The 27,425-nt window shown below is 36.4% G+C and overlaps 3 protein-coding genes across 8 annotated transcripts; all 3 read left to right on the top strand.

The window, feature by feature from the left end:
- The first annotated feature begins 3,162 nt into the window (after positions 1–3,162).
- Positions 3,163–9,637, top strand: LOC107768815 (zinc finger CCCH domain-containing protein 41). 2 transcript variants are annotated; one of them, XM_075234652.1, is made up of 6 exons: positions 3,172–3,425; positions 4,729–4,878; positions 5,544–6,375; positions 6,474–7,577; positions 8,115–8,423; positions 8,951–9,637. In XM_075234652.1, exons 3-6 carry the CDS (start codon positions 5,641–5,643, stop codon positions 9,329–9,331), a joined length of 2,529 nt encoding a protein of 842 aa, XP_075090753.1. In that variant the 5' UTR covers positions 3,172–3,425; positions 4,729–4,878; positions 5,544–5,640; the 3' UTR covers positions 9,332–9,637. The 2 variants fall into 2 exon arrangements, with proteins under 2 accessions (XP_075090752.1, XP_075090753.1); XM_075234651.1 differs by lacking the exon at positions 4,729–4,878 and having other exon boundaries at positions 3,163–3,425.
- Positions 9,638–13,907: 4,270 nt separating this feature from the next.
- LOC107761039 (zinc finger CCCH domain-containing protein 41) lies at positions 13,908–21,775 on the top strand. Of its 5 annotated transcripts, none has more exons than XM_075234646.1 (6): positions 13,946–14,209; positions 15,504–15,653; positions 16,310–17,141; positions 17,240–18,343; positions 20,146–20,499; positions 21,028–21,775. In XM_075234646.1, exons 3-6 carry the CDS (start codon positions 16,407–16,409, stop codon positions 21,406–21,408), a joined length of 2,574 nt encoding a protein of 857 aa, XP_075090747.1. In that variant the 5' UTR covers positions 13,946–14,209; positions 15,504–15,653; positions 16,310–16,406; the 3' UTR covers positions 21,409–21,775. The 5 variants fall into 5 exon arrangements, with proteins under 5 accessions (XP_075090749.1, XP_075090746.1, XP_075090747.1 ...); XM_075234647.1 differs by having other exon boundaries at positions 13,955–14,209; positions 16,328–17,141; XM_075234648.1 differs by lacking the exon at positions 15,504–15,653 and having other exon boundaries at positions 13,908–14,209; positions 16,328–17,141.
- A 1,156-nt stretch (positions 21,776–22,931) lies between these two features.
- On the top strand, positions 22,932–26,549 carry LOC107761040 (large ribosomal subunit protein uL5c). Its single transcript, XM_016579203.2, has 3 exons — positions 22,932–23,272; positions 23,475–23,675; positions 26,036–26,549. Exons 1-3 carry the CDS (start codon positions 23,015–23,017, stop codon positions 26,378–26,380), a joined length of 804 nt encoding a protein of 267 aa, XP_016434689.1. The 5' UTR covers positions 22,932–23,014; the 3' UTR covers positions 26,381–26,549.
- Positions 26,550–27,425: the final 876 nt, after the last annotated feature.

Raw genomic sequence — 27,425 nt, 5'->3', positions numbered from 1 at the left:
AACATCCGGTAGCTTATGTTCATACTCAAAATGGCCTTGCAGAGTCACTTATTAAACGACTGCAATTGATAGAAAGACCATTACTTATGAAAATAAAATTGCCCATTACTGTTTGGGGCCATGCTATCTTGCACGCAGCATCACTTATCCGTCTCAGACCGACACATTATAATAAATATTATCCGTCACAATTAGTTTTTGGTCATGAACCAAATATTGCCCATCTACAAATTTTTGGATGTGCCAGTAGCACCACCACAGCGCAGTAAGATGTGCCCCCAAAGAAGGTTAGGAATATATATTGGGTTTGAATCACCCTCTATTATTCGCTATCTTGAACTATTGACGGGAGATTTATTTACTACTCGATTTGCAGATTGTCGATTTGATGAAACAAATTTCCCACAATTAGGGGGAGAGAAAAAGGAAATCAAAAGAGAAATTGTGTGAAAAGTTTCATCATTATCTCACTTTGATCCACGTACCCCTATATGTAATCAGGAGGTCCAGAAGATCATTCATTTACAGAATATAGCAAATCAAATGCTAGACGCTTTTACTGATTTGAAAAGGATAACTAAGTCACATATCCCTGCAGAGAATGTGCCTATTCGAATTGATGTCCCAGCAGGACCATCTATTAGCATGAGAGCTAGTGAACCTAAAGCACGCCTGAAGCGTGGTAGGCCTATAGGTTCTAAGGATCGAAATCCTAGAAAAAGAAAATCGACAAATGATCAAAATGATATTATGAAGGGATCTCCTGAAGAGACCCAATATCTGATTAGTTATGAGATTCCTGAAGAAATCAATAAACCCGAGACTCAAGTGAGCGAAGAACTTTTAATAAGTTCTACTGGTGATGAGATTAATTTAAATCGATCTGAAATAGTGGTGGATAATATTTTTGCATATAATGTTGCACTTAACATTATGCAAGATAGTGAGGATTTTGAACCCCGATCTGTTGAAGAATGTCAACAAAGATCTGATTGGCCAAAATGGTAAGGGGCAATTCAATCAGAATTGAACACACTTGCTAAAAGAGAGGTCTTTGGACCAGTAGTCCAAACACCTGCTGGTATAAAACCAGTTGGTCATAAATGGGTTTTTGTGCGAAAAAGGAATGAGCAAAATGAAGTTGAAAGATACAAGGCTCGCCTTGTCGCACAAGGATTCTCACAACGACCTGGAGTCGATTATGAAGAAACATATTCACCCGTTATGGATGCCATAACATTTCGATATCTCATCAGTTTAGCCTTACGTGAAAGGCTCGAGATACATCTAATGGATGTGGTTACAGCTTATCTGTACGGGTGACTTGATAATGAAATTTACATGAAAATCCCTGAAGGATTTAAAATACCTGAAGCATATTCAAAATCTCGGAAAATGTACTCAATCAGATTACAAAGATCTTTGTACGGTTTAAAGCAATCTGGGCGCATGTGGTATAATCGCCTCAGTGAATATTTGCTGAAAGAGGGTTACATAAATGATGTTATTTGTCCATGTATTTTTATAAAGAAAATGGCTTCAGAATTTGTTATACTTGCTGTTTATGTTGATGACATAAATCTTGTTGGAACTTCAGAAGAGTTCCAAAGGGCAATTGAATATCTTAAGAAAGAATTTGAGATGAAAGATCTTGGGAAGACAAAACTTTGTCTTGGTCTGCAAATTGAACATTTAGCAGACGGGATCTTTATCCATCAATCTGCCTATACAGAAAGGGTCTTAAAACGCTTTTACATGGACAAAGCACACCCATTGAGTACACCAATGGTTGTTCGATCACTTGAAGTGAATAAGGACCCGTTCCGACCTCCAGAAGAGGATGAGGAACTCCTAGGTCCTGAAACACCCTATCTCAGTGCAATTGGTGCACTTATGTATCTTGCTAATGCTACAAGGCCTGACATAGCATTTTCTGTTAATTTACTAGCAAGATATAGCTCTTCTCCTACACGGAGACATTGGAACGGGATTAAGCATATATTGCGATATTTAAAGGGAACTCTTGATATGGGTTTGTTTTATGCTAACAAAGATAGTGCAGATCTTATTGGTTATGCAGATGCAGGTTATTTATCTGATCCCCATAAAGCTAGATCTCAAACCGGGTACGTGTTTACATGTGGAGGTACTATCATATCATGGCGCTCCACAAAACAATCTATTGTTGCTACTTCTTCAAATCATGCTGAAATAATAGCTATTCATGAAGCAAGTAGGGAATGCGTATGGTTGAGATCAATAATTCATTTTATTCGAGAAAAATGTGGTTTGGAATGTGAGAAAAGACCCACAATTTTATACGAAGACAATGCTGCATGCATAGCCCAATTGAAGGGAGGATTTATAAAAGGAGATAGAACGAAGCACATTTCACCAAAATTATTCTACACACACGATCTTCAGAAAAATGGTGACATTGATGTGCAACAAATCCGTTCAAGTGACAATCCGGCAGATTTATTCACCAAATCTTTACCAACTTCAACTTTTTCGAAGATGGTATACAATATTGGAATGCGGAGACTTAAATATTTGAAACAAGGTTTTCATCAGGGGTAGTAAAATACGCGATGTACTCTTTTTTCCTTATTAAGGTTTTTTCCCACAGGGTTTTCCTTATAAGGTTTTTAATGAGGCAGCTAGCAATGCGTATTATTAAATATGTGTACTATTTTTCCTTCACTAAGATTTTTTCCCACAGAGTTTTTTCCTAGTAAGGTTTTAACGAGGCACAATACCTTTTTAATGAACATCCAAGGGAGAGTGTTATGAAAATAATTATATTGTGGATGTCCATTTATTACTCCGCTATAGATAATCTTCCTGAAGAAAATTATCCATTTAGTACTCTGTTGAAATTTATCTACAAGCAGCTGATGCAGGCAGGTTGCAAGCAGCTCAATGAAATGATTTGCAGCATCTTCTTATTAAACAGGTAGGTTGCAAGCAGCTCATGCAGATAGCTTACAAGCAGCTAAAGAAAAGCCTCGCAGCTGCTTACTTTATAGAGGAGTTTTCGGTTCATTATGTACATAAGTTTGAAGTTTGAATAATATATCAGTTTCTCTCTATACTTGTGTTTACTTTACTATCTTTATTTTATAACAAAACACAATATATTACTGTCACTATTTTGCAAATGAAGAAAACATAGGGGGGTTGTACTGTGACCATAGTTTTCTAATTTTTATTAATCCCTCTGCCAAAACCCTCTTTCTCAGAGTATCATACGAGAACACGAAGAAGAAGGCAGAATAATTAAAAAAGGGAGACAGAAATAATAACAGATACATAAATATATTGCGGCCATTATTAAAGCCACACGAAGTATCTCACCGGCGATGTATACAACTTCTTGAAATTCAGACCGGTTAATCGGAACCCTAAAAGGCTCATTTTTAGAGGTTCGGTTCTTTTATCTTTTCTCTTCTTCATTAATTTATTATATTTGGAGCTTAGATATTGTAATCCAGCTTGCTATTCTTTTATTAATTTGATAAGTAATCGTAATTGAGCTTAGCTATTGGGTGATTGTATTGCATTCGATTTAGTGATTGATTTTTATCCTTACTCGTTTTTAGTATTTTGATACTTAAGACTGGAATGATTAGAGCTGGTTCATTTTAAAGAGCTTGCTGCCACTACGTTTTTCGCCAAAGGATATACCCCCCCCCCCCCCCCAACCACCACCACACACACACACACACACACACACACAAAAAAAACATATTTTTTTGGCTCATCTGCAAATGATTTAATTGGCATTTTATGCCTTTTTCGATTGGCTTGGTTTGTCGCGTTTATCATTAGTCGACACCAAGCTTGATGTTTGCACATATTAGGCCAGGAGTTTTCACGCGCCTTCCCAGGATTCCACGAATGTGCCGTGTGTTAACGTGTCTAGGTTCCTAAAATACAATGACTTGATTGCCAGTACATTACTTCCACCAACTCGTGGTATTTGGATGCTGAAACAATTTAGGAAAAAATCCAGTATTATCCAATGCAACAATAACTATTATGTTTCAATCCCAAACTCACCAGTGTGCTGGTAAATGAGCTAAAGGTGCAAGGTGGAACTATTCTATTTGTTTAGCTAATTTTAATTGTCGAGTGCTGAATGACAAAAGTATTAGCACAACTTTATCTTTCTTAGAGTTTTATAAGCTTTGCCAGAAAAACATGGTTTGATACACAGCAGGACGTAATTTAGGGTATTTTGTACTTGATTCATTTTTTTGAGAAGGTAGCATATTCCATTTTAACTGTATTATTGGCTGCTAATGTCGTGGTCTGGAATTATATGCCTGTCCCATTATGAATAATAATTTGATTACTGTACTCACTATTGAATTGATTGAGCTGTGTGCAATCATTGGGAGGTCCATGAAACAATGATTCTATTGGATTGGATAAAGACATGTCAAAATGAGTTAGAAAACTGCGGTGTAGTGGGTGTAACCATTGTAGCTCATATTGGGGATTGAGTTAGCTAACTAGCTGAACACCCTCACCTTCCACCATGTGGGAAGAGAGTTCAAATCCCATAAGCAGCATTGGCTTCAAGCTTCTCTGATATAGTAATAAAAAAATTAAAAGAGAAAATCTTAGCATGTTCTATCCAACGATTTATGTTGTTTCAACAGTTTTAAAACTCTACGTGCAAAGTATTTTGAAGATATATATGATTGTTGAGGATGCCCCCAGGGCTTTGGTCTAGCAGGTGATATGTGGCTTAGGCACACTTGCCAAATTTGTCTCGATATGCTTTCTTTTTGACGTGGTGCTCTGAGCATGATCTGGGTATATAATTCAACATCTTTGAATGGCCAAAACTTCAATATGTTTAACATTCAGGTAACTGCTAATGACTGAAGACTAAATGTTTCTGTCCTCATGCTGAAAGAAAGCTGCCATAATTTATGAATATCATGTCTACCTTGGTATTCTTGCCTAGGAAGAAAACATTCATTAGTTCTTTGAATCGAACTTGCAAGTCGTGCATTCAGTTATATGGATGTCCTTTGACAGTTTTTTTGAACTATGCACATGCATCAGGTATCGCTTGATAGCTGATTGTGTCATTTTCTTTTTAGATGGATGTCGTGATAGTTTCTTAAAACTATGCTCGTGCATCAGGTATAGCATGATAGCTGGTTGCATCATTATCTTTGTTAGATGGATGTCATGTGATAGTTTCTTGAAACTATGCACATGCATCAGGTATCACATGATATCTGGTAGTGTCATTAGTAGCTTCTACAGCTCGAAGAAGCTCAATGTCATGTCATTTGGGGTATGTTTGATTACTCTTTTTCTGGGTTATCCTCTTCTCCAGATTGTTTGGATGAAGTAGGAAGAAACTTCTATAGGTTTCATGTGGTTCAAGCGAACTAGTTCCTGATGCAGGAAAGTCCTACTTGTATCTTCTGTGCCTTCATGGAATTATGAAATACATCTTCTCATTTTCAGAGTGAACTGCAATTATTTATACCTTCCCTTTTGTTGATCCCCCTTTTCAGGCAGTAGTAACTTTGTAGGTGATGATGGCAATCGAACTAGTTTGATTATCTCATGTAGATGAGGTAAAAGTTTCTATATAAGCAAGGTTGTCGACTCATGGAGCTTAAAGTTTCATCTCCAAAGCCAGTATTTTCAACTTCTGATTGCAATAGTGATCCCGAGGAGAAAGAAATTAGTGAAGACGATGACGATGATCGTAATCATAAACATCGTAGAAAGGATACACGTTCACAATCTACAGAGACAGAGGCTCTTGAACCAGCTTTAAGGAGACCATTCAGGAAACGGAACAAGCCGTTTGAAAATGGACATCCTTACCAGGAAGGAGATTCTCACTCGAGTGATACTAGGTTTGGGAAAAGACGAGGAATGGGTTCTTTTTCCAGGACACCTTCAGATTCGTATCAGATGATGAGGCTAAATCAGTCCCTGTCTGGTCATGCTGGTCCTGGTAGGGGTCGAGGAAGAGAATCTGGTGCTTGGGGTCCGTGTGAATCTAGGTTCAGCACTATTGATGTTGCGTCTCAATTTGTTCCACAAGGCCCTATTAATCCTCTTCTTTATACTGGAATGGGGCCGCAAAATGTTTCCAGTGGACAGGGTGCGCCTTGGAATGCGTTTGGAATAGTTCCAGGAATTCCCAATGGTGGTCTTGATACACTTCATACCCTTGGTTTACAGGGAACGCTTAGAACGTCCTTGAACCCTGCCATGAGTATGGGCATTCCAAGGCAAAGGTGTAGAGACTTTGAGGAGCGTGGTTTTTGCCTAAGAGGAGATATGTGCCCTCTGGAGCATGGAGTAAATCGCATCATTGTTGAAGATGTTCAGGTAGGCGTCTCAGCTGACAAATATTTGTATTTATCTTGTTCATTAAATTCTATGTCCTTAGGCACATTGATTCTGACTTTTTGTTTTCCAAATTGCAGAGCCTTTCTAAGTTTAATCTTCCTGTTTCACTTCCCGGTGCTCATATGCTGGGACCAGTTACTGCACAAGGATCTTTACCTGCAATAGGCCCCTCAAGCTCATTGGCTAATAAAGCTTTTCATAACAAAAGTATCAACCCTCCAGTGATTGACAATGGATTAGGTTTGACTGATACTTTTGGTGGTGGTTCTGTGGCTGGGGGAGCTGATTTCTATGATCCTGATCAGCCTTTATGGTCAAATGATCATCCTGAAAATTCAGTAGCACTCTTGGATATAAATCGGTCTAAAATTGATGATGCGGGGATGATGTTGGATGCAGACTCCTCTGATCAGGATCAGGTTGCGCTTTGTGATGGCTTTAAACTTAAGCGTCTAAATAGAGATGCTGGTGCAGCTTCACGATCTCAAAGCATTCAGGGTGTAAACCGTCATGGTAAGCAAACAAATGTAGATACCATAGACCCGCAAATGATGGACTCAACTTCAGAGCCCCAAAGTAGTTCTGGACGCAATATGCGAAAACCATCTCAAAAGGCACTCCGTACTTTATTTGTAAGTGGGATTCCACAGAAAGACAACAAACCAGAAGCTCTTCTTTCACATTTTCAAAAATTCGGGGAGGTTATCGACATTTACATCCCGATGAATGGTGAACGAGCTTTTGTTCAATTTTCTAAGAGGGAAGAAGCTGAGGCTGCTTTAAAAGCACCAGATGCTGTGATGGGCAACCGCTTTATAAAGCTTTTCTGGGCAAACAGGGATCGCATTATGGATAATGGAGCAAGTGGTAGTAGTAATTTTCCATTAGCTCCCCGCGGTGGGACACCCAGTACGGTTCCACCCCATCTATTGGTTCCTCATAAAAGGAAAGACAATCTGCAGACTGTAGCCCGAAAAACTGCTGAACATGGTACTGTTGCTCCGTTAGCAACCTCTGATCTGCCCAAGCCCGTGGCTCAGAATGGTCTCAAAACTACACCACCTTTGAAGAAAAAACTGGAAACTTTAGAACTTCTGAAGGAAGAAATGCGCAAGAAGCAGGAGATGCTTGAGCAAAAGCGTAATGAGTTCCGACGCAAGTTGGATAAACTTGAGAAGCAAGTAATGTCCTCTTCTTAATATCAAAAATAATAATTATAATTATTTAAGCTTATAATCTCGCAACGGCGGCTGCTTTACTTTTTATGCTCGTCTTGTGAACTTAAAAATATACCATTATATGCTATTCTCAGCCGCATTTTTGCTGGTGTTGTCTGATTTGGTTCCTCATTGTTAAGTTAGATTAGAAATGGAAATATTTGGGGATCAATTTGGCTGCAGAATTTCGCTGTTATTTATCTTCCAAAAAAAGTAATTGCTTGTGTAACTTCAAATTTCTTATATCTGCGGTAGTTTATTTGTTTACCTCCCAGTGTATGGCGATACAACTTCATTGATCTGTTCTTTTTTTTTTTTCCTTTTTTGGTTAATATTGGTCCGAAATGAGTTTAAATGGAGCTACACAGTCCGTGAAGATTCATATAGTCAGATCCCAACTTGCTTTGGATTCCCTTAGTAGTTGTTGTAAATATAACTTCTTTATTGTAAAAGCAACTGGCAATTGAAACCCTCTGTTCTTCTGTGTCCTTTGTTATGCAGGCTGTGGGTGTGAAAGATGAAGCAGCGCCAGATCAGGCTATGAACAAACCAAAGGGAGGAGGAACAGTTTCCAACTCCGGTAAAGTGGAAAATTCAAGCCCCGTAGAACCTAGTAACACTGTGTTATCACCACCATCTGAAGCAACACCAGATAGTAGCAGATCTACAGAGAATGCCGAACCCAATTGTTCAAAATCATCTTCGACTGTTGCAACGCAGGGCGCACCTTTTATCTTAAATAGATACAAACTAGATAACCGGCCCACCGCATTCAAGATCCTTCCGCCTCTACCAAGTGCTCTGGCAAACGTAATCTCTCTAACTCACTTCAGATAATTGCTATTTGTAAGAGATTCTTTCACAAGAGAAAAAGAATGCGGATATTTCTTTCTTCGTTTTCCTTATGCTGTTATGCCTTTTCCCTGACATGTTCTTTCCCGTTTTAAACTTGAAATTTGTAATATCAGCAAGAATTTATTCATTCCACACATTTATGGATTTGCTGACTCTTCCAAAGCAAAGCTGTAAGGGTGTAAAACTATGCATGTCTCTGCTACAGCCTTGTGCTTCTTGGAATGAGGTGTGTTCGGTTGATGGTTTTCAATCTTTAAAAATTAATAGTTTTAATTTGTTTTTAATGGACTCATAACTCACATGACTAAAGCAAGAGCACATGGGGCTATTGTTTGTTCACATATTTTCACATCTTTGTTTTTCTGGTAATTGGATGTGTTTTATCCCCTTTGTCTAGTACATGGTTCAGGATAATTTGTAGATTCATTTGCTGTGGTTCCTGTATTCTCATTTATATATTGTAAATAATTTTCTATTTTTAGGTTGACGTCCTGAAGGAGCACTTTTCTACTTTTGGTGATCCTCCTTCTGTTGAGCTGGAAGATTTGGAACCTCAAGATTGTAATAATGGCTCAGAGGTGCAAAATACATCTGCTAAGATATCTTTCCGATCACGTTGTTCTGCTGAAAGAGCATTTCTGAATGGTAAATCCTGGCAAGGCCAAATTCTGCAGCTTATGTGGGTGCAATCCAGTAATCCTGCAAAGGATGTTGGTGTTGGAGAAAATGTTACTCCAGCTTCAAAGCAGCCTTCAGATGCTAATGGGCAATCCAATGCAAAAAATGGCGTGGTTGGTGTACCGGAAGGAAGTGTGGCAGGGAACCATGAACCTGACAATCAAGGAAGAAGAGAAGATGAATAAGATTCTGCGTCTGGTTAACAGTTAGCTCAATGTGATTGATCATGATGATGGCCTGATTTTCGGAGTTGTACAGCGAGAGAAATTTTTAAATCATTTATATGTAATTTTAGGAGTTATTAGTAATCAACAAATTTCAGTTTCAATTTTGCTCTCACATTATCTGCAAATGTAAAGAAATTTTTTTTGATTCTAAACCAGCAGTCCTGTTGGTAAGCTGTACTGAATTCTCTTTAGTAATTGGATGCTCAGACAGAGTCTAGGATTTACTACAGTTCTTAACAGAAAAGAAACACAGAATTATGAAGATGAGATGGTGCCGGTCATTTTTGGCGTTTTATTTATTTCAACTCACTTCCCGCTCTTACGTTGGCATTGCAGCTTTCTACCAGAATTTGGGTTTCTATGTCCCTTTCCATGAGTGCTTGAATGGGAAAGTTATAAGTTCGTGGCAATTGGGTTGTAAATTTAAGTGGCCTGGAAGTTGTTCTGCCAATTATCATTTTTTTTAAAATTATTAGGAGTATTGTTATTATCATTGTCATTTTTAGAAAGTCTAGGGAGTTAAACTATATACGATATAAACCGTTATAAATTATACCAGATAATATATCAAGTATAAATCACATATATATATTTATATTATACTAGTCTTATAGTACGCGCTTTGTGCGTGTACCTACGATTTTTTTGAAAATCGTAAGTACGACTCCTATATAATATGTTTGTATTATAAAATCAAAATTATTTTATACTCTTTAATTATATATATATATATATATATATATATATATATATATATATTAGTTAAAAGGCCTAATATAAAAACTTCCATGTTAATTTTTCTATTTTTTTATTTTCTTTCACCGCCAATACTATTCTTATGAAAACCAATTTAGTCATCCTAAGAGGTTTGTCAACTTGAAAAATAATTTTAGTTATACGATAAATTTGATAAATAATTGAATTGGATTTTTAGACTTAATTATTTGGTTTTAACATTAACTAATTTATTTTTTGTTGATTCCAACTTTTAAATATTTAATTATAACTTAAAAGAGATTTTAATTATGTTACATTGTTCAAATAAGACAATAATTATATAAGGCAATTAAAATTTAATTTATTTAAAGTACTGAACAAAAATTTCTACATAGTTCAAATAAAAAAATCTTAGTTAATTTTCAGATCCTAAATATTTAAATAATTAATATGAAATATATTATAATTATGTTAAATAATTCTAATATGGACGGATTAAGAAGCTATTGGCTAAGATAGAACATCTAAATATTGGTCAGCAATTCCCATATAATTACTACGTTAAAAAAATATATAATGGTAGGACATTTTATTATAGCATCCATAAGATTTTGTTAATTGCATCCTTCCTTTGGTATCTAACCTTCCATAAAGTTTTCACTAATAAGCATTAAAGTAATTACCGTAACAATGACTGCATATGTATAATTTTTAATTTTTACAACAATTATAGAATAAGATTGTACTTGTTCCAACGCGTAATGCTTTTTCTCTTTGTCATCCAACCTTCCGTTAGTAGTCTATATAAGTAAGCTTTGATTTGAGTTTAAATTTCTAACTATTAGGATTTTTACATAATTTAAATAAGGAAGGATTTTGATTACCAAAATTTTAGCTAACTTTAAAGTCCAAAATATTAGAAAAATAACTTAAATTACTATTTTGTCCAGTGTAAAATCTATGTGTTTAAAGGATAAAAAAGGCAAACGATATTTCGCTAAGGACCTTCGTACTTTTAATATAGTATAGATAATTTATCATGAATTCTTCAACCATTGTATATGTTGATTATGTATTAATATTAATATTAATAAATAATAAATATATACGTGGAATACATATATATAGTATTATAATTTTGATGGACTGTTGGGCCAAGTGACAAGGAGCGTAATTCCCCCTAAATTATAATAAAATTCTAATATGATAATATACACAACATAATAATGGTATTTAATAGTGTATAAATCACAATACTATTTCTTTTGGAAAAAGATGGCATAAATCAGAGACGGAAACGATACTTACATCGAGACTGTTAATGGTGGAGATGGTAACAGTTTTCTTAATTATTTGTTATTTACATCAAGACTGTTTAATAAAAATGGTATCCTTAATGGTGGCCTTTTGGCTTTTAAATGGGATTTCCATTGCAGCGGCATTTAAGAAATTGTCGATAATATTCTATCTGTAATAACATTTGCTATCTTTGCAATAAATGAATAGTACTATTAGTTATGAGAATAGTTTTTATAAAGAGATCGTCTATATAAAAAAACTCCAATTTTTTCACTATCCTCACTTTCTTTTCCCCATCTCTCTCTTAATAGCTTAGCTGTAATATGAAGCTAAAATCAATAGAAGAGCCGGAAAAACAAAATGGTCTACATCTTCCTCTCAATTATGACTGATAACAAATGTCTAAATGCATGTTGTTATAACATCTTCTCTTCCGTTAAAATGCACGGGTTTAAATATTTGAATTTATTGTCTACTAAAGCCATCTTATAACTTATTACAACATAGGGAAATAAGATTACATTTCAACTAGTAAAATTTATGATATTTACTAGAACATAAAGTTTTTTCCTTGATAGTGCGCTCAATAAACCCAATCTAGCAACAATGACCACATATTTCTGTCACCAATAATATCAATTTGATAGAGTTTATTAAACCAACCAGTTTTAATCTTCTTCAATTGAATATAGTAATGCTTTTCAAAATGCAAGCAGATGAGAGAAAACCGAAATCTAGGAAGTTTATATACTGACACTTAAATGTAGCAATCGCTCATATAAAGCCTTTTTAATGCGTTGACCACCATTATACATACTCCTAGTTGACCTTCCCCACTGGGTGCGAGCACCATAATTATCGGATCATGTTGTTTGAGTTTGAACTTTAAAGCATTGTTCTGCTGAAGCTATTATGCTATTTCGGTCTTGCCCGCGATTTGGGTTTTGTTTGAATCCAACAGAAATGTGGAAGTTGTAATTTTCAGCCAAACAATTCTTGAAAGAAGAGGGCGATGAATTGATTTGGAGGTGAAAAGTATCACGTGCAAATCACATGTTGTTGTTAGTTTTTCAAACGGATGTTGTGTTTTCTAACGCTCTAACTTTTGCAAACTTAGAGGACATATGGTACTCAAGGTTATATTTGAAAGACAAAATTAAACTTAATTTTGGCCAAAAACTCAATAATAAGATATTATTATAAATACAAGGGAAAATGGCCAAATATACCCCTCTACTTTGGTATATTATTTATATCTACCCTCCGTTATATTATGAGGCCATATTTACCCTTACCATTAGCCAAACTTTTTAAAAATACCCTCCACCTAACAGAAAGCCACCAGATTAATAAAATAATCATTTTGAAAAAAATTCATTAACCCAAACCCATTAAACCCATTATTTAAAAATACGCAACCTAGATTTCTGAGACGTCTTAACACATTTTATTCATTTAGAGAGAGACCGGGAATGATGGTGGAAATAGAATTAGTAAGAACTTATATTTTTGGTTATTAGTTGTTCGTGGTAGCATTAGTATGCCATGTTATCACTTTCGGGTTTTTGTTGTGTGTGGTTCTAATATGGCATCCCTTTGTCTAATGTAATACACACTTGACAGTTAGTTTGTATGTTGGTAACAACTGATATATACTTTAATAATACTTGTGGTTGGTTAATGCATTAAGTTAGTGTACTTAGGTTGTTAAGTTGCTTTCCAACTTGTTGGTGTACTTTTTTTCATTCTTGATGAATTTCTCGGACTGTAACTTGATATTAAATTGAATATCATCTAATTATTTTCTAATTTTTATTCATTATAAGTTCTGTTGTTACTAAGAATTATGAGTATCCCATCCTATATCTTGGAATCTAACTCTGATTCTTAAGGGGTGATTTGGCGATAACTACTTGTTGCCCAAATGTTTAAAGCAGAATAAGAAAATTATGGTGCGTGAATACTCATCAATAAAGGCTCACTGTTGGAGGAAGAAATACTTTGGTAATTGCCTTAAAACTTCAGAACTGCCAACCTAATAAGATACTATAAACATTCAAGTCGTGGTGGAAAGAAAATCATGATTAATATTTGGTATAGTTTGACATGGTGGAAAAAACAAAGAGAGAAGCTAGAAGAAGAAAAAAATAGAAAAGGTATAATATAATAAACATACAATAAGGATATTAAAAGAATTGGAATTCAATGTATAAATGAATATATGGTTGTTGGTATTTTTATGTCATTCACTTCTTGAGTTCAACAAGTGACTACGAAGGAGATCACTAATATGCAAGTAAGAAGTATAGTAAATAAAAGGGGTTTAATGGGCTATTAATGAGTTTTAGAAAAAAGGCATTTTTCTAATTTGGTGGGTGAAGGGTATTTTTAAAAAATTTGGCTAAGTATAAGGGCAGATATGTTTCGATAGTATAACGAAGGTAGATTTGAACAATATAACAAAGCATAGGGTAGAGGGCTTATATTTTACCCTTTTTCCTAAACACAATATATTACTGTCACTATTTTGCAAATGAAGAAAACACAGGGGGTTGTACTGTGACCATAGTTTTCTAATTTTTATTAATCCCTCTCTGTCAAAACCCTCTTTCTCAGCTTTTCTTTGTTTTAAGATAGTATCAATGACGAGAACACGAAGAAGAAGACAGAATAATTAAAAAAGGGAGACAGAAATAATAACAGATACATAAATATATTGCGGCCATTATTAAAGCCACACGAAGTATCTCACCGGCGATGTATACAACTTCTTGAAATTCAGACCGGTTAATCGGAACCCTAAAAGGCTCATTTTTAGAGGTTCGGTTCTTTTATCTTTTCTTTTCTTCATTAATTTATTATATTTGGAGCTTAGATATTGTAATCCAGCTTGCTATTCTTTTATTAATTTGATAAGTAATCGTATTTGAGCTTAGCTATTGGGTGATTGTATTGCATTCGATTTAGTGATTGATTTTTATCGTTACTCGTTTTTAGCATTTTGATACTTAAGACTGGAATGATTAGAGCTAGTTCATTTTAAGAGCCTTGCTTCCACTACTTTTTTCTTAATGGAGATATTACCCCCCCCCCCCCCCTCACACACACAATTAAAAAAACAAAAATACAACATATTTTTTTGGCTCATCTGCAAATGATTTAATTGGCATTTTATGCCTGTTTCGATTGGCTTGGTTTGTCGCGTTTATCATTAGTCGACACCAAGCTTGATGTTTGCACATATTAGGCCAGGAGTTTTCACACGCCTTCCCAGGATTCCACGAATGTGCCGTGTGTTAATGTGTCTAGGTTCCTAAAATACAATGACTTTATTGCCAGTACATTACTTCCACCAACTCGTGGCATTTGGATGCTGAAAAAATTTAGGGAAAAAATCCAGTATTATCCAATGCAACAATAACTATTATGTCTCAATCCCAAACTCACCAGTGTGTTGGTAAATGAGCTAAAGGTGCAAGGTGGAACTATTCTGTTTGTTTAGCTAGTTTTAATTATTGAGTGTTGAATGACAAAAGTATTAACACAACTTTATCTTTCTTAGAGTTTTGTAAGCTTTGCCAGAAAAACTTGGTTTGATACACAGCAGGACGTAATTTAGGGTATTTTGTACTTGAGTCATTTTTTTTGAGAAGGTAACATATTCCATTTTAATTGTATTATTGGCTGCTAATATCGTGTTCTGGAATTATATGCCTGTCCCATTATGAAAAATAAATTGATTACTGTACTCACTATTGAATTGATTGAGCTGTGTGCAATCACTGGGAGGTCCATGAAATAATGATTCTATTGGATTGGATAAAGACATGTCTAAATGAGTTAGAAAAATGCGGTGTAGTGGGTGTAACCATTGTAGCTCATATTGGGGATTGAGTTAGCTAACTAGCTGAACACCCTCACCTTCCACCATGTAGGAAGAGAGTTCAAATCCCATAAGCAGCATTGGCTTCAAGCTTCCCTGATATAGTAATAAAAAAATTACAAGAGAAAATCTTTGCATGTTCTATCCAACGATTTATGTTGTTTCACCAGTTTTAAAACTCTACGTGCAAAGTATGTTGAAGATATATATGATTGTTGAGGATGCCCCCAGGGCTTTGGTCTAGCAGGTGATATGTGGCTTAGGCACACTTGCCAAATTTGTCTCGATATGCTTTCTTTTTGACGTGGTGCTCTGAGCATGATCTGGGTATATAATTCAACATCTTTGAATGGCCAAAACTTCAATATGTTTAACATTCAGGTAACTGCTAATGACTGAAGACTAAATGTTTCTGTCCTCATGGTGAAAGAAAGCTGCCGTAATTTATGAATATCATGACTACCTTGGTATTCTTGCCTAGGAAGAAAACATTCATTAGTTCTTTGAATCGAACTTGCAAGTCGTGCATTTAGTTATATGGATGTCCTTTGACAGTTTTTTGGAACTATGCACATGCATCAGGTATCGCTTGATAGCTGATTGTGTCATTTTCCTTTTAGATGGATGTCGTGATAGTTTCTCAAAACTATGCTCGTGCATCGGGTATAGCATGATAGCTGGTTGCATCTTTATCTTTGTTAGATGGATGTCATGTAATAGTTTCTTGAAACTATTCACATGCATCAGGTATCACATGATATCTGGTAGTGCCATTAACAGCTCGAAGAAGCTCAATGCCATGTCATTTGGGGTATGTTTGATTACTCTTTTTCTGGGTTATCCTCTTCTCCAGATTGTTTGGATGAAGTAGGAAGAAACTTCTATAGGTTTCATGTGATTCAAGCCAACTAGTTCCTGATGCAGGAAAGTCCTACTTGTATATTCTGTGCCTTCATGGAATTATGAAATACATCTTCTCATTTTCAGCGTGAACTGCAATTATTTATACCTTCCCTTTTGTTGATCCCCCTATTCAGGCAGTAGTAACTTTGTAGGTGATGATGGCAATCGAACTAGTTTGATTATCTCATGTAGATGAAGTAAAAGTTTCTATATAAGCTAGGTTGTCGACTCATGGAGCTTAAAGTTTCATCTCCAAAGCCGGTATTTTCAACTTCTGATTGCAATAGTGATCCCGAGGAGAAAGAAATTAGTGAAGACGATGACGATGATCGTAATCATAAACATCGTAGAAAGGATACACGTTCACAATCTACAGAGACAGAGGCTCTTGAACCAGCTTTAAGGAGACCATTCAGGAAACGGAACAAGCCGTTTGAAAATGGACATCTTTACCAGGAAGGGGATTCTCACTCGAGTGATACTAGGTTTGAGAAAAGACGAGGAATGGGTTCTTTTTCCAGGACACCTTCAGATTCATATCAGATGATGAGGCTAAATCAGTCCATGTCTGGTCATGCTGGTCCTGGTAGGGTTCGAGGAAGAGAATCTGGTGCTTGGGGTCCGTGTGAATCTAGGTTCTGCACTATTGATGTTGCGTCTCAATTTGTTCCACAAGGCCCTATTAATCCTCTTCTTTATACTGGAATGGGGCCGCAAAATGTTTCCAGTGGACAGGGTGCGCCTTGGAATGCGTTTGGAATAGTTCCAGGAATTCCCAATGGTGGTCTTGATACACTTCATACCCTTGGTTTACAGGGAACGCTTAGAACGTCCTTGAACCCTGCCATGAGTATGGGCATTCCAAGGCAAAGGTGTAGAGACTTTGAGGAGCGTGGTTTTTGCCTAAGAGGAGATATGTGCCCTCTGGAGCATGGAGTAAATCGCATCGTTGTTGAAGATGTTCAGGTAGGCGTCTCAGCTGACAAATATTTGTATTTATCTTGTTCATTAAATTCTATGTCCTTAGGCACATTGATTCTGACTTTTTGTTTTCCAAATTGCAGAGCCTTTCTAAGTTTAATCTTCCTGTTTCACTTCCCGGTGCTCATATGCTGGGACCAGTTACTGCACAAGGATCTTTACCTGCAATAGGCCCCTCAAGCTCATTGGCTAATAAAGCTTTACATAACAAAAGTATCAACCCTCCAGTGATTGACAATGGATTAGGTTTGACTGATACTTTTGGTGGTGGTTCTGTGGCTGGGGGAGCTGATTTCTATGATCCTGATCAGCCTTTATGGTCAAATGATCATCCTGAAAATTCAGCAGCACTCTTGGATGTAAATCGGTCTAAAATTGATGATGCGGGGACGATGCTGGATGCAGACTCCTCTGATCAGGATCAGGTTGCGCTTTGTGATGGCTTTAAACTTAAGCGTCTAAATAGAGATGCTGGAGCAGCTTCAGGATCTCAAAGCATTCAGGGTGTAAACCGTCATGGTAAGCAAACAAATGTAGATACCATAGACCCGCAAATGATGGAATCATCTTCAGAGCCCCAAAGTAGTTCTGGACGCAATATGCGAAAACCATCTCAAAAGGCACTCCGTACTCTATTTGTAAGTGGGATTCCACAGAAAGACAACAAACCAGAAGCTCTTCTTTCACATTTTCAAAAATTCGGGGAGGTTATCGACATTTACATCCCGATGAATGGTGAACGAGCTTTTGTTCAATTTTCTAAGAGGGAAGAAGCTGAGGCTGCTTTAAAAGCACCAGATGCTGTGATGGGCAACCGCTTTATAAAGCTTTTCTGGGCAAACAGGGATCGCATTATGGATAATGGAGCAAGTGGTAGTAGTAATTTTCCATTAGCCCCCCGCGGTGGGACACGCAGTACGGTTCCACCCCATCTATTGGTTCCTCATAAAAGGAAAGACAATCTGCAGACTGTAGCCCGAAAAACTGCTGAACATGGTACTGTTGCTCCGTTAGCCACCTCTGATCTGCCCAAGCCCGTGGCTCAGAATGGTCTCAAAACTACACCACCTTTGAAGAAAAAACTGGAAACTTTAGAACTTCTGAAGGAAGAAATGCGCAAGAAGCAGGAGATGCTTGAGCAAAAGCGTAATGAGTTCCGACGCAAGTTGGATAAACTTGAGAAGCAAGTAATGTCCTCTTCTTAATATCAAAAAGAATAATTATAATTATTTAAGCTTATAATCTCGCAACGGCTGCTGCTTTACTTTTTATGCTCGTCTTGTGAACTTAAAAATATACCATTATATGCTATTCTCAGCCGCATTTTTGCTGGTGTTGTCTGATTAGGTTCCTCATTGTTAACTTAGATGAGAAGCGGAAATATTTGGGGATCAATTTGGCTGCAGAATTTCGCTGCTATTTATCTTCCAAAAAAGTAATTGCTTGTGTAACTTCAAATTTCTTATATCTGCGGTAGTTTATTTGTTTAAGAGGCTGCACAAGCACTAAGTGTTGCCATTTAGTAGAATTAGTAAAATTCTTTCAACCTTTCGGTATATATAGATGCAATACACATCTCACTTTTGATGACAAAAATAAAGGGGGAAATGATTTGATGGCGGCCGCCACCCTGCGGCATATGATATTTGGGATGAAGTTCTTAGATTGTTGAAGAATAGAAAAGAAATTGCAGGTAACATCTTAAATAATGCCTTGGATAACATCTTTCAATAATCTAGCTACAGATTCCTTTTGGAGTTAAAAGTTGTAGTTTTGTATAGATAGAGTTAGAGCCGTTTAAACACTTGAGGATCAACGTTACGTACGGTAAAGAATAAACTACGCAAATCAAGTGATTCATACTGAAACTTAAGATTTGTATTTCTATTCTACATGTGCTTAAATGATTTAAATACTTAATTGGATTTAATTTTGGCTGATTGATATATTTTAATTCATAACAGTAAGTTGATTATTCAATTAAACTACGGTTTGCCAATTATTCATAAGTAAAAGTGACAATTTAATTTTTGAAAAGACAAACAATATTGAAAAAGTTACAATCAGGTAATATATTTCGTTTACTATGAGTACATGGGTGATGGATCTTTTTGTCGTGGCATTTTTGGCATTGTTTCTTTTACATAAACTTTGCTCATTTAGTCAACATCATGTATATGAGGAGGTTTTACTCGGTAATAGAGTTACTCTGTGCCTAAAGTTAATCGTTTGTTTGCAAAGTTTGTTGTCTGCTTGGAACAAACTTTCAGATATTGGTGTTTGTTTAGAATGAACTTTCGTGTTTATCCCAAGAAAATTCAACTTTATCCCCTTAAAAATTAAGGATATCTTTTCAAATTTGTCTGCAAATAATACTTTATGATAATGATAAATAACGCATAGAGTCAAACAATTTTTGATTACAACATGTTTTGTTACATGACCAGTATGTTTGTACCTCATAAAATCAAAATAAGTAAAAGAAATCACATGTTTGAATGAAACTTATACTTTATAGTCTTCATGTATAATTATTTATTAAAACCTTTTATTTTAATACATGACTCGACATACACGTGCAGCGCATGTGCCAAGAAACTAGTATTCTCAAAATAAGGGAGGAGAGAACGTATAATTTTATATTTTTCCTCATTGAGGTAATCTGCTAAATCGATAGAACTGTAGTTAATATCTTGAGAAGAAAAAGAGAAGAAAAAAAAAGACGTGTACAACTCAACGCGCGTGACTGGTTTACCTCCCAGTGTATGGCGATACAACTTCATTGATCTGTTCTTTTTTTTTCTTTCCTTTTTTGGTTAATATTGGTCCGAAATGAGTTTAAATGGAGCTACACAGTCCGTGAAGATTCATATAGTCAGATCCCAACTTGCTTTGGATTCCCTTAGTAGTTGTTGTAAATATAACTTCTTTATTGTAAAAGCAACTGGCAATTGAAACCCCCTTTTCTTCTGCGTCCTTTGTTATGCAGGCTGTGGGTGTGAAAGATGAAGCAGCGCCAGATCAGGCTATGAACAAACCAAAGGGAGGAGGAACAGTTTCCAACTCTGGTAAAGTGGAAAATTCAATCCCCGTAGAACCTAGTAACACTGTGTCATCACCACCATCTGAAGCAACACCAGATAGTAGCAGATCTACAGAGAATGCCGAACCCAATTGTTCAAAATCATCTTCGACTGTTGCAACGCATGACGCTTCAAACTTGAAGCAGTCAATTCGTCCATTGGCACCGGTGGGCGCACCTTTTATCTTAAATAGATACAAACTAGATAACCGCCCCACCGCATTCAAGCTCCTTCCACCTCTACCAAGTGCTCTGGCAAACGTAATCTCTCTAACTCACTTCAGATAATTGCTATTTGTAAGAGATTCTTTCACAAGAGAAAAAGAATGCGGATATTTCTTTCTTCGTTTTCCTTATGCTGTTATGCTTTTTCCCTGACATGTTCTTTCCCGTTTTAAACTTGAAATTTGTAATATCAGCAAGAGTTTATTCATTCCACACATTTATGTTTTTGCTGACTCTTCCAAAGCAAAGCTGTAAGGGTGTAAAACTATGCATGTCTCTGCTATAACCTTGTGCTTCTTGGAATGAGGTGTGTTCGGTTGATGGTTTTCAATCTTTAAAAATTAATAGTTTTAATTTGTTTTTAATGTACTCATAACTTACATGACTAAAGCAAGAGCACATGGGGCTACTGTTTGTTCACATATTTTCACATCTTTGTTTTTCTGGTAATTGGATGTGTTTTATCCCCTTTGTCTAGTACATGGTTCAAGGATAATTTGTAGATTCATTTGCTCTGGTTCCTGTATTCTCATTTATATATTGTAAATAATTTTCTATTTTTAGGTTGACGTCCTGAAGGAGCACTTTTCTACTTTTGGTGATCCTCCTTCTGTTGAGCTGGAAGATTTGGAACCTCAAGATTGTAATAATGGCACAGAGGTGCAAAATACATCTGCTAAGATATCTTTCCGATCACGTCGTTCTGCTGAAAGAGCATTTCAGAATGGTAAATCCTGGCAAGGCCAAATTCTGCATCTTATGTGGGTGCAATCCAGTAATCCTGCAAAGGATGTTGGTGTTGGAGAAAATGTCACTCCAGCTTCAAAGCAGCCTTCAGATGCTAATGGGCAATCCAATGCAAAAATTGGTGTGGCTGATCTACCGGAAGGAAGTGTGGCAGGGAACCATGAACCTGACAATCAAGGAAGAAGAGAAGATGAATGAGATTCTGCGTCTGGTTAACAGTTAGCTCAATGTGATTGATCATGATGATGGCCTGATTTTCGGAGTTGTACAGCGAGATAAGTTTTTAAATCATTTATATGTAATTTTAGGAGTTATTAGTGATCAACAGATTTCAGTTTCAATTTTGCTTTCACATTCTCTGCAAATGTAAAGAAGAGTTTTTTGATTCTAAACCAGCAGTCCTGTTGGTAAGCTGTACTGAATTCTCTTTAGTAACTGGATGCTCAGACAGAGTCTAGGATTTACTACAGTTCTTACAAGAAAAGAAAAACAGAATTATGAAGATGAGATAGTGCCAGTCATTTTTGGCCTTTTATTTATTTCAAGTGACTTCCCACTGCAGCTTTCTATCAGGAATTTGGGTTTCTATGGCCCTATCCATGAGTGCTTACATTTTACACTAACTAGTTTGCAAATGTATGAGTTGAGTTATTCAAATGGAAAAGTTATAAGTTCCTTTACCGAATTGGCTTGGGTTATAAATTTAAGTGGCCAGAAGGCTGTTCTGCCAATTATCATTTATTTTAAAATTATTTGGAGTATTGTTTATTATCATTGTCATTTTTAGAAAGTCTAGGGAGTTAAACTGAATAAGCATTTATTTATTTTCAAGCCATTTCTCATCCTTTACGGCGCTCAAACCCAAAACGTCCTCACAATTCTGAGAAAACGACAAGAATAGTTCCTTATATTTGGGAGTAGGTTTATGATGATCCTTTAAATATGCCCCAACCTGTTTTAGTCCTTTAAGTTTGACAAAACTTAACAGTTTTGGTCCACATCTATTTTTTAAAGTTAAATTTAACAGTCCCACCACATGAGCCTCACGTGAGCCTCAAAATTAAGAGAATCCGGCCCTCCCCCAATTTTTTCACTCTCCTCACTTTCTTTTCCCCATATCTCTCTTACTAGCTTAGGTGTAAAAACAAAATGGTCTGCATCTTCCTCTGATAACAAATGTCTGAATGCATGTTGTTAAAGCATCTTCTCTTTCGTTAAAATGCACGGGTTTAAATATTTGAATTTATGGTCTACTAGAGCCATCTCAGAACTTATTGTAACAGAGGAAAATAAGAATACATTTCAACCAGTAAAATCTGTGATATTTACTTGAACAGAAAGTTTTCTCCTTGATAGTGCGCTCAATAACCCAATCTAGCAACAATGACCACATATTTCTGTCACCAATAATATCAATTTGATAGAGTTTATTAAACCAACCAGTTTTAATGGTTTGCATCCCTTTTTAAAGGTGAAAATTACAGTTTTTTAAACTTAGTTTTTTTTATGAGTGCCCTTCCTATATGCATCTCTCATACTTTGTCATGTGAGCCTAATTGCCTTTGTCTTTTTTGTTACAGCTAAGCTTTCAAGAGGGATGTGGGCGAAAAGAAGTGGGGAGAACTGTTAAAGTTAACTTTTAAAAAATGGATGGCTAAAACTGATAGAAACATTTTTAAAGGACCATCATAAACCTACACCCAAAAATAAGGGACCATTTTTGTCATTTTCTCTCACAGTTCTATCCAAAAAGAACTTCGTTATCTTCTTTTGCCATTTTACGAGTGTTATCGTCTCGCGTGAAATGGCGGCATCTTCTCCTCTGCTTTTGCACTCCTCGGCCTCCTCTTTCCACAGCGAATTTCCGGCCCATTCCATTCGATTACCGGCCGTAAATGCCAAGGTTTTAGCCCTGCCCAATAAATTGACAGTGAAAGCCTCATCAGGGATAGTATTGGTGGATAAAAGTGAAGCTGAAAAGGTTAATCGCCTGAAAACAAATTACCTCGAAAAGATTGTTCCCATGTTGAAGGACGAATTCAATTACACCAATATTCACCAGGTATACTTACTTCTTAGTCTTCTAATCTTACTCTGTTTTATTTTTCTTTATGATTGAATTTTAGAGTTGAAATACTGAGAAATAATTTGTTCTAGTTTATTCGGCACTAATATCATTTGGTGAGTAAAATATTTAAGTGCTTTGACTTGGCACAATTCGTTAGTGTTACTTTGATATGGTATGTGGAATAATGGACTTGTAGGTTCCGAAGATTGAAAAGATTGTGGTAAATTGTGGTATTGGAGATGCTGCACAAAATTCAAAGGGTTTGGATGCCGCAATGAATGATTTGGCACTAATTACTGGGCAAAGGCCAGTGAAGACGAGGGCTAAGAATGCTATTGCTACTTTCAAAATTAGAGAAGGTCAACCGCTTGGAATCGCTGTTACACTTCGAGGAAATGTATGTTGGCCTTTCTATTCTGCTTTTTAGCATTGCAATTTTTTTGTTTTTTGATATTCCTTCTTTTAGCTAAAATTCACTTGCAATTCCATTTGGTCTATATGCTGTTATGTGATTTATATCTGGGTAGTTAGTGGACGAACATCCGTAATGTAATTATTTTACCAAAACATGTTAAATAGGGAATTTAGGAGCAAGACTTGATGTTTTAGGGTAAAGCCTTCTAAGATAAAGGGAAAGCAAGAAATAAGTCGTACCTTTCAAATTTTGATCTATATTTTGTATGTTAAGTTTAATTTGGTCCATAACTTTTGATCTATTTCAATTTTATCCTAAATAAATATGATTTGTCACAGAGTAGTCCTAAGCCATCATCAGCTAATTCCAGGTTAAACCTGGTTAGCATTGGCTAAACAATAGTGTATAATGTGGAATGGGACTAGGCAACAAAAGAGAAGGACTAAATGAAAAGAAGATGCTTTTCTTGGTCCGCCACACTATCAGACCTTTTGATTCTTGCTCCACAAACTGAAACTGAAGCAGCAAAAAATACTTATTTTCACCCTAAAGCTAATTGATGCTCTTATGTGCTCCAATAAGGAATTGCAAATTGGAGGAACATTCATTGTGTTGAAACTTGTGAATCTGCTTCCATTTCTTCACACTCCAGGCATGTAGCGGCTGGCCTGTTAATGGCCGGTGGTGATATCTCTTCATTTAGTCATTATTCTTCCATTGCCTGCCATCTTCTTTTGCCAACCCTCATCTGGGCCAAACCCTTTCACGCCACATTTGCAGATTGGACATAACGCAGCAGGCTCTTGATTTCAAGGCTAACAAGTTGGGTTTCTTTTAGCAGGAAGAGATTTAGAAATACTGCTGTGTAGAAGACTTAGTTGCAGAGCCATAGATGCAGGAGTAAGAGGAATAACGTGAGGGGAAAGTTTAGTGGAAGAGGGACTTGCTAAAACAATCTTGTTAGGTAAGCAGAGTTTCAGAGAAGATGGAAAATAGTTGGCAGAAAAAGCAGATAAGGAATGGGTGAGATAACAAATAAATATTAAATCTCAATGAAATCGTTATTCGGAAATTGCTAAAACTTTAAGGTTTCATGACTCGTGTGGGAGTAAACTGGGAGACATAGTGAACACTAACTAGTTAACATTTGGAGACCAAGCTAAACCTTTAACTTGGAAATCATGCCGCTCATGCTGCCTTATAGTTGCTGCCAGTTGTGCATGGTGGCCAAGCTTTGAGTGGTTGTCAGAATTTCTTGTTGTTCAAGTTTTCGTGAGCTGCCAGCTGCAATAAAATGCCACTATACTACAAATGCAATCCCTAAAAAGATCCAAAAACAGAAAACAATAAAAGTAATGACCACTAAAAAGAAGGTAAAGAATTTTTTCCGGGAAAATAAAATAATCTTAAGTAATTTCTCTTGCACTTGTCAACTGTTGTTGCAATATGTTTTACATCAGGACAAATGGATAGTATGTGAAGAGAGGGTGCTAAGGTTATGGGAAATTTCCATTAGCTTGTTTTTTCGGGGGTGGGAAGGTGGGGCTGCGGTTGAGTGAGGATAGAGATGGAATGTGGGATGGGTAAGGGTGCTGGCGATAGTGGAAATAGAGATGGGTAAGTATTTCGAGTAGATTGGAATTGATGGCTTCTCCCTTTTGCTGTACTGGGCTTGAGGACTAGTCATATTCGTTTAAGATGATCTTAGGACAGATGAAATATTAGGCACCCAGTCAAATTTTAAGCTTTACAACGGTGACCTTAAGTACCCTTGATTATGTTGGACTTTTTGCACAAATAGAAGAGTTTAAAGATATAGGAATCATCTGTCAGTGTCAACCTCATGGGGAACTGTTTCGTACTTATATTAGCCTCTGACGTTTTTTATGCTAGCTATAGACCCTAGTCAGTATTGTGCTTGAAAGATCTTTGTGCATGCAAAACATTTGCATGATGTTTGGGGTATTTTAGCAGTTTCTAAAAAACGTTTGCAGTAACTGTTTCTGCAAAAAGTGTTTGTTTGGTGACAAATTTGCAAAAAAAGTTCACTTTTTTCGTTTTTGGATATTTGATTTCCAAAAAGTTTTTGCAATAAAATTTTCCAATTAAAAATAACCCCCCCTTGAATTTATTTTCTTTTGCAAAATCTCGCATAAACACCACCTTGATCTTGATTACAGAAAAACTAATTTGTTGAAGTGACTTCAGCAAAACTTGAATTGCAATGATCAATAGCTGAAGAGAAATTCACATGGTCTGAACTTGGACAATCCATTTGCTGCTCTACCATCATATGTTATTTGCTTTTGTGCTGCAAACTCACATCTACTTCTTCTTGATAGGTGATGTTTTCTTTCCTTGACCGGTTAATTAATCTTGGGCTTCCTCGAACGAGGGACTTTCAAGGTGTAAACCCCAATAGCTTTGATGGTCATGGAAATTATAGCATTGGCTTTCGTGAACAGAGTGTCTTCCCAGAGCTAAGTTATGATGCTCTTGGTAAGCCAAGAGGAATGGATGTTTGCATAACAACAACAGCTGAGACAGATAAAGAGGCACATAGATTACTGGCCCTCATGGGTATGCCATTTAGAGAAGGTGCTGTTGGGCAGACAAATGTTATGCGAAAGAAAAAGCTTAGAGCTCACCATTTTGACTCAAAGGCAAAGCAAAGGTCTAGGAGATGAGGTTGATCTAATTTCCAGGGATAATTGAGTTGATTTGTTGCATTTTTTGCTCTTCCAGCATGGTTTTCGATTTTTTTAGCGTACAATTGGAATGGAAAAATCTGTACTTGCACATTTACTATCATGTTGGTGATATCTTGAAGATACATGATTTATGTTTTTCTCTTCATATTCCCACATCTTTTATGTGATTTCAGCCCTGCAGGTCACTGGTAGATGACTCCAATCCCATTGCTTCTAGTAATTCTTTTTTGTTATCAATTTTGAAATGTTACGGTAACTTTTGAATAACTAATTGAGTTAGGTTTTAACTAATTTAACTCAAAATTTTGCACTGTTTCATTTTCTTACTCTTCTCATGATGGATTGTACTTAAATACTAGTTCCTACTATTCAGAAGCGGGAGTAAGCAGGACTTCGTCGTCTTGCTGCGGCTCAAAAGGTCAGTTTTACCCCTCTGTTTATTTTACATTATTTCCTAGCTGAACGTAAATTGGGCCACTTTAGAGTCCTTTTAGGTAATGAAAAAGTGCTGTTTGCCTTTTGCAATTCCTCTGTCTTCTTTCAGTCTCTCTGGGTCCTTCGATTTTTCTCGGCTTTCTTTGTTTCTGCTTATGAAATTATTTTATCGTGGTCCGAACACCAGTGGCGATGTAACGAGTACAGACATACAGTGGTACTTCGCGGGAAGCCCATGTTTGTTTTTTCCGGTGACGGTCACCCATGTGGAAGATAAATGTCTACTATCTATAAAAGACTGGAACTTATAAGAAGACCGTCGAGTTTGACAGAGGGGGCTATTAAACTATTGTGGTCGATTTTGACGATAATTTGATTTTTTTCAACGAAGAAAAATGATACAGTTTGAGTATCTTCTTAGCTTTCAGATGCCCTTTTTTGGTTTTAGAGTTTTAAAAAAGTATGCTAGAGACTAAGGTAAGGTGCACTGAGTGTACTTATGTCTGTTGTTTGTATTTTTTTTCCCAGGTGATTTATGAGAGTACTTCTGTCTTTTGCTTGTATTTGTTTCCCAGGTGGCTTATAG

The sequence above is a fragment of the Nicotiana tabacum genome, chromosome 17 (genome assembly GCF_000715075.1).
Source record: "Nicotiana tabacum cultivar K326 chromosome 17, ASM71507v2, whole genome shotgun sequence".
In the NCBI taxonomy this organism is placed as follows: domain Eukaryota; kingdom Viridiplantae; phylum Streptophyta; class Magnoliopsida; order Solanales; family Solanaceae; genus Nicotiana; species Nicotiana tabacum.
This window is presented reverse-complemented; position numbering and strand designations above follow the sequence as displayed.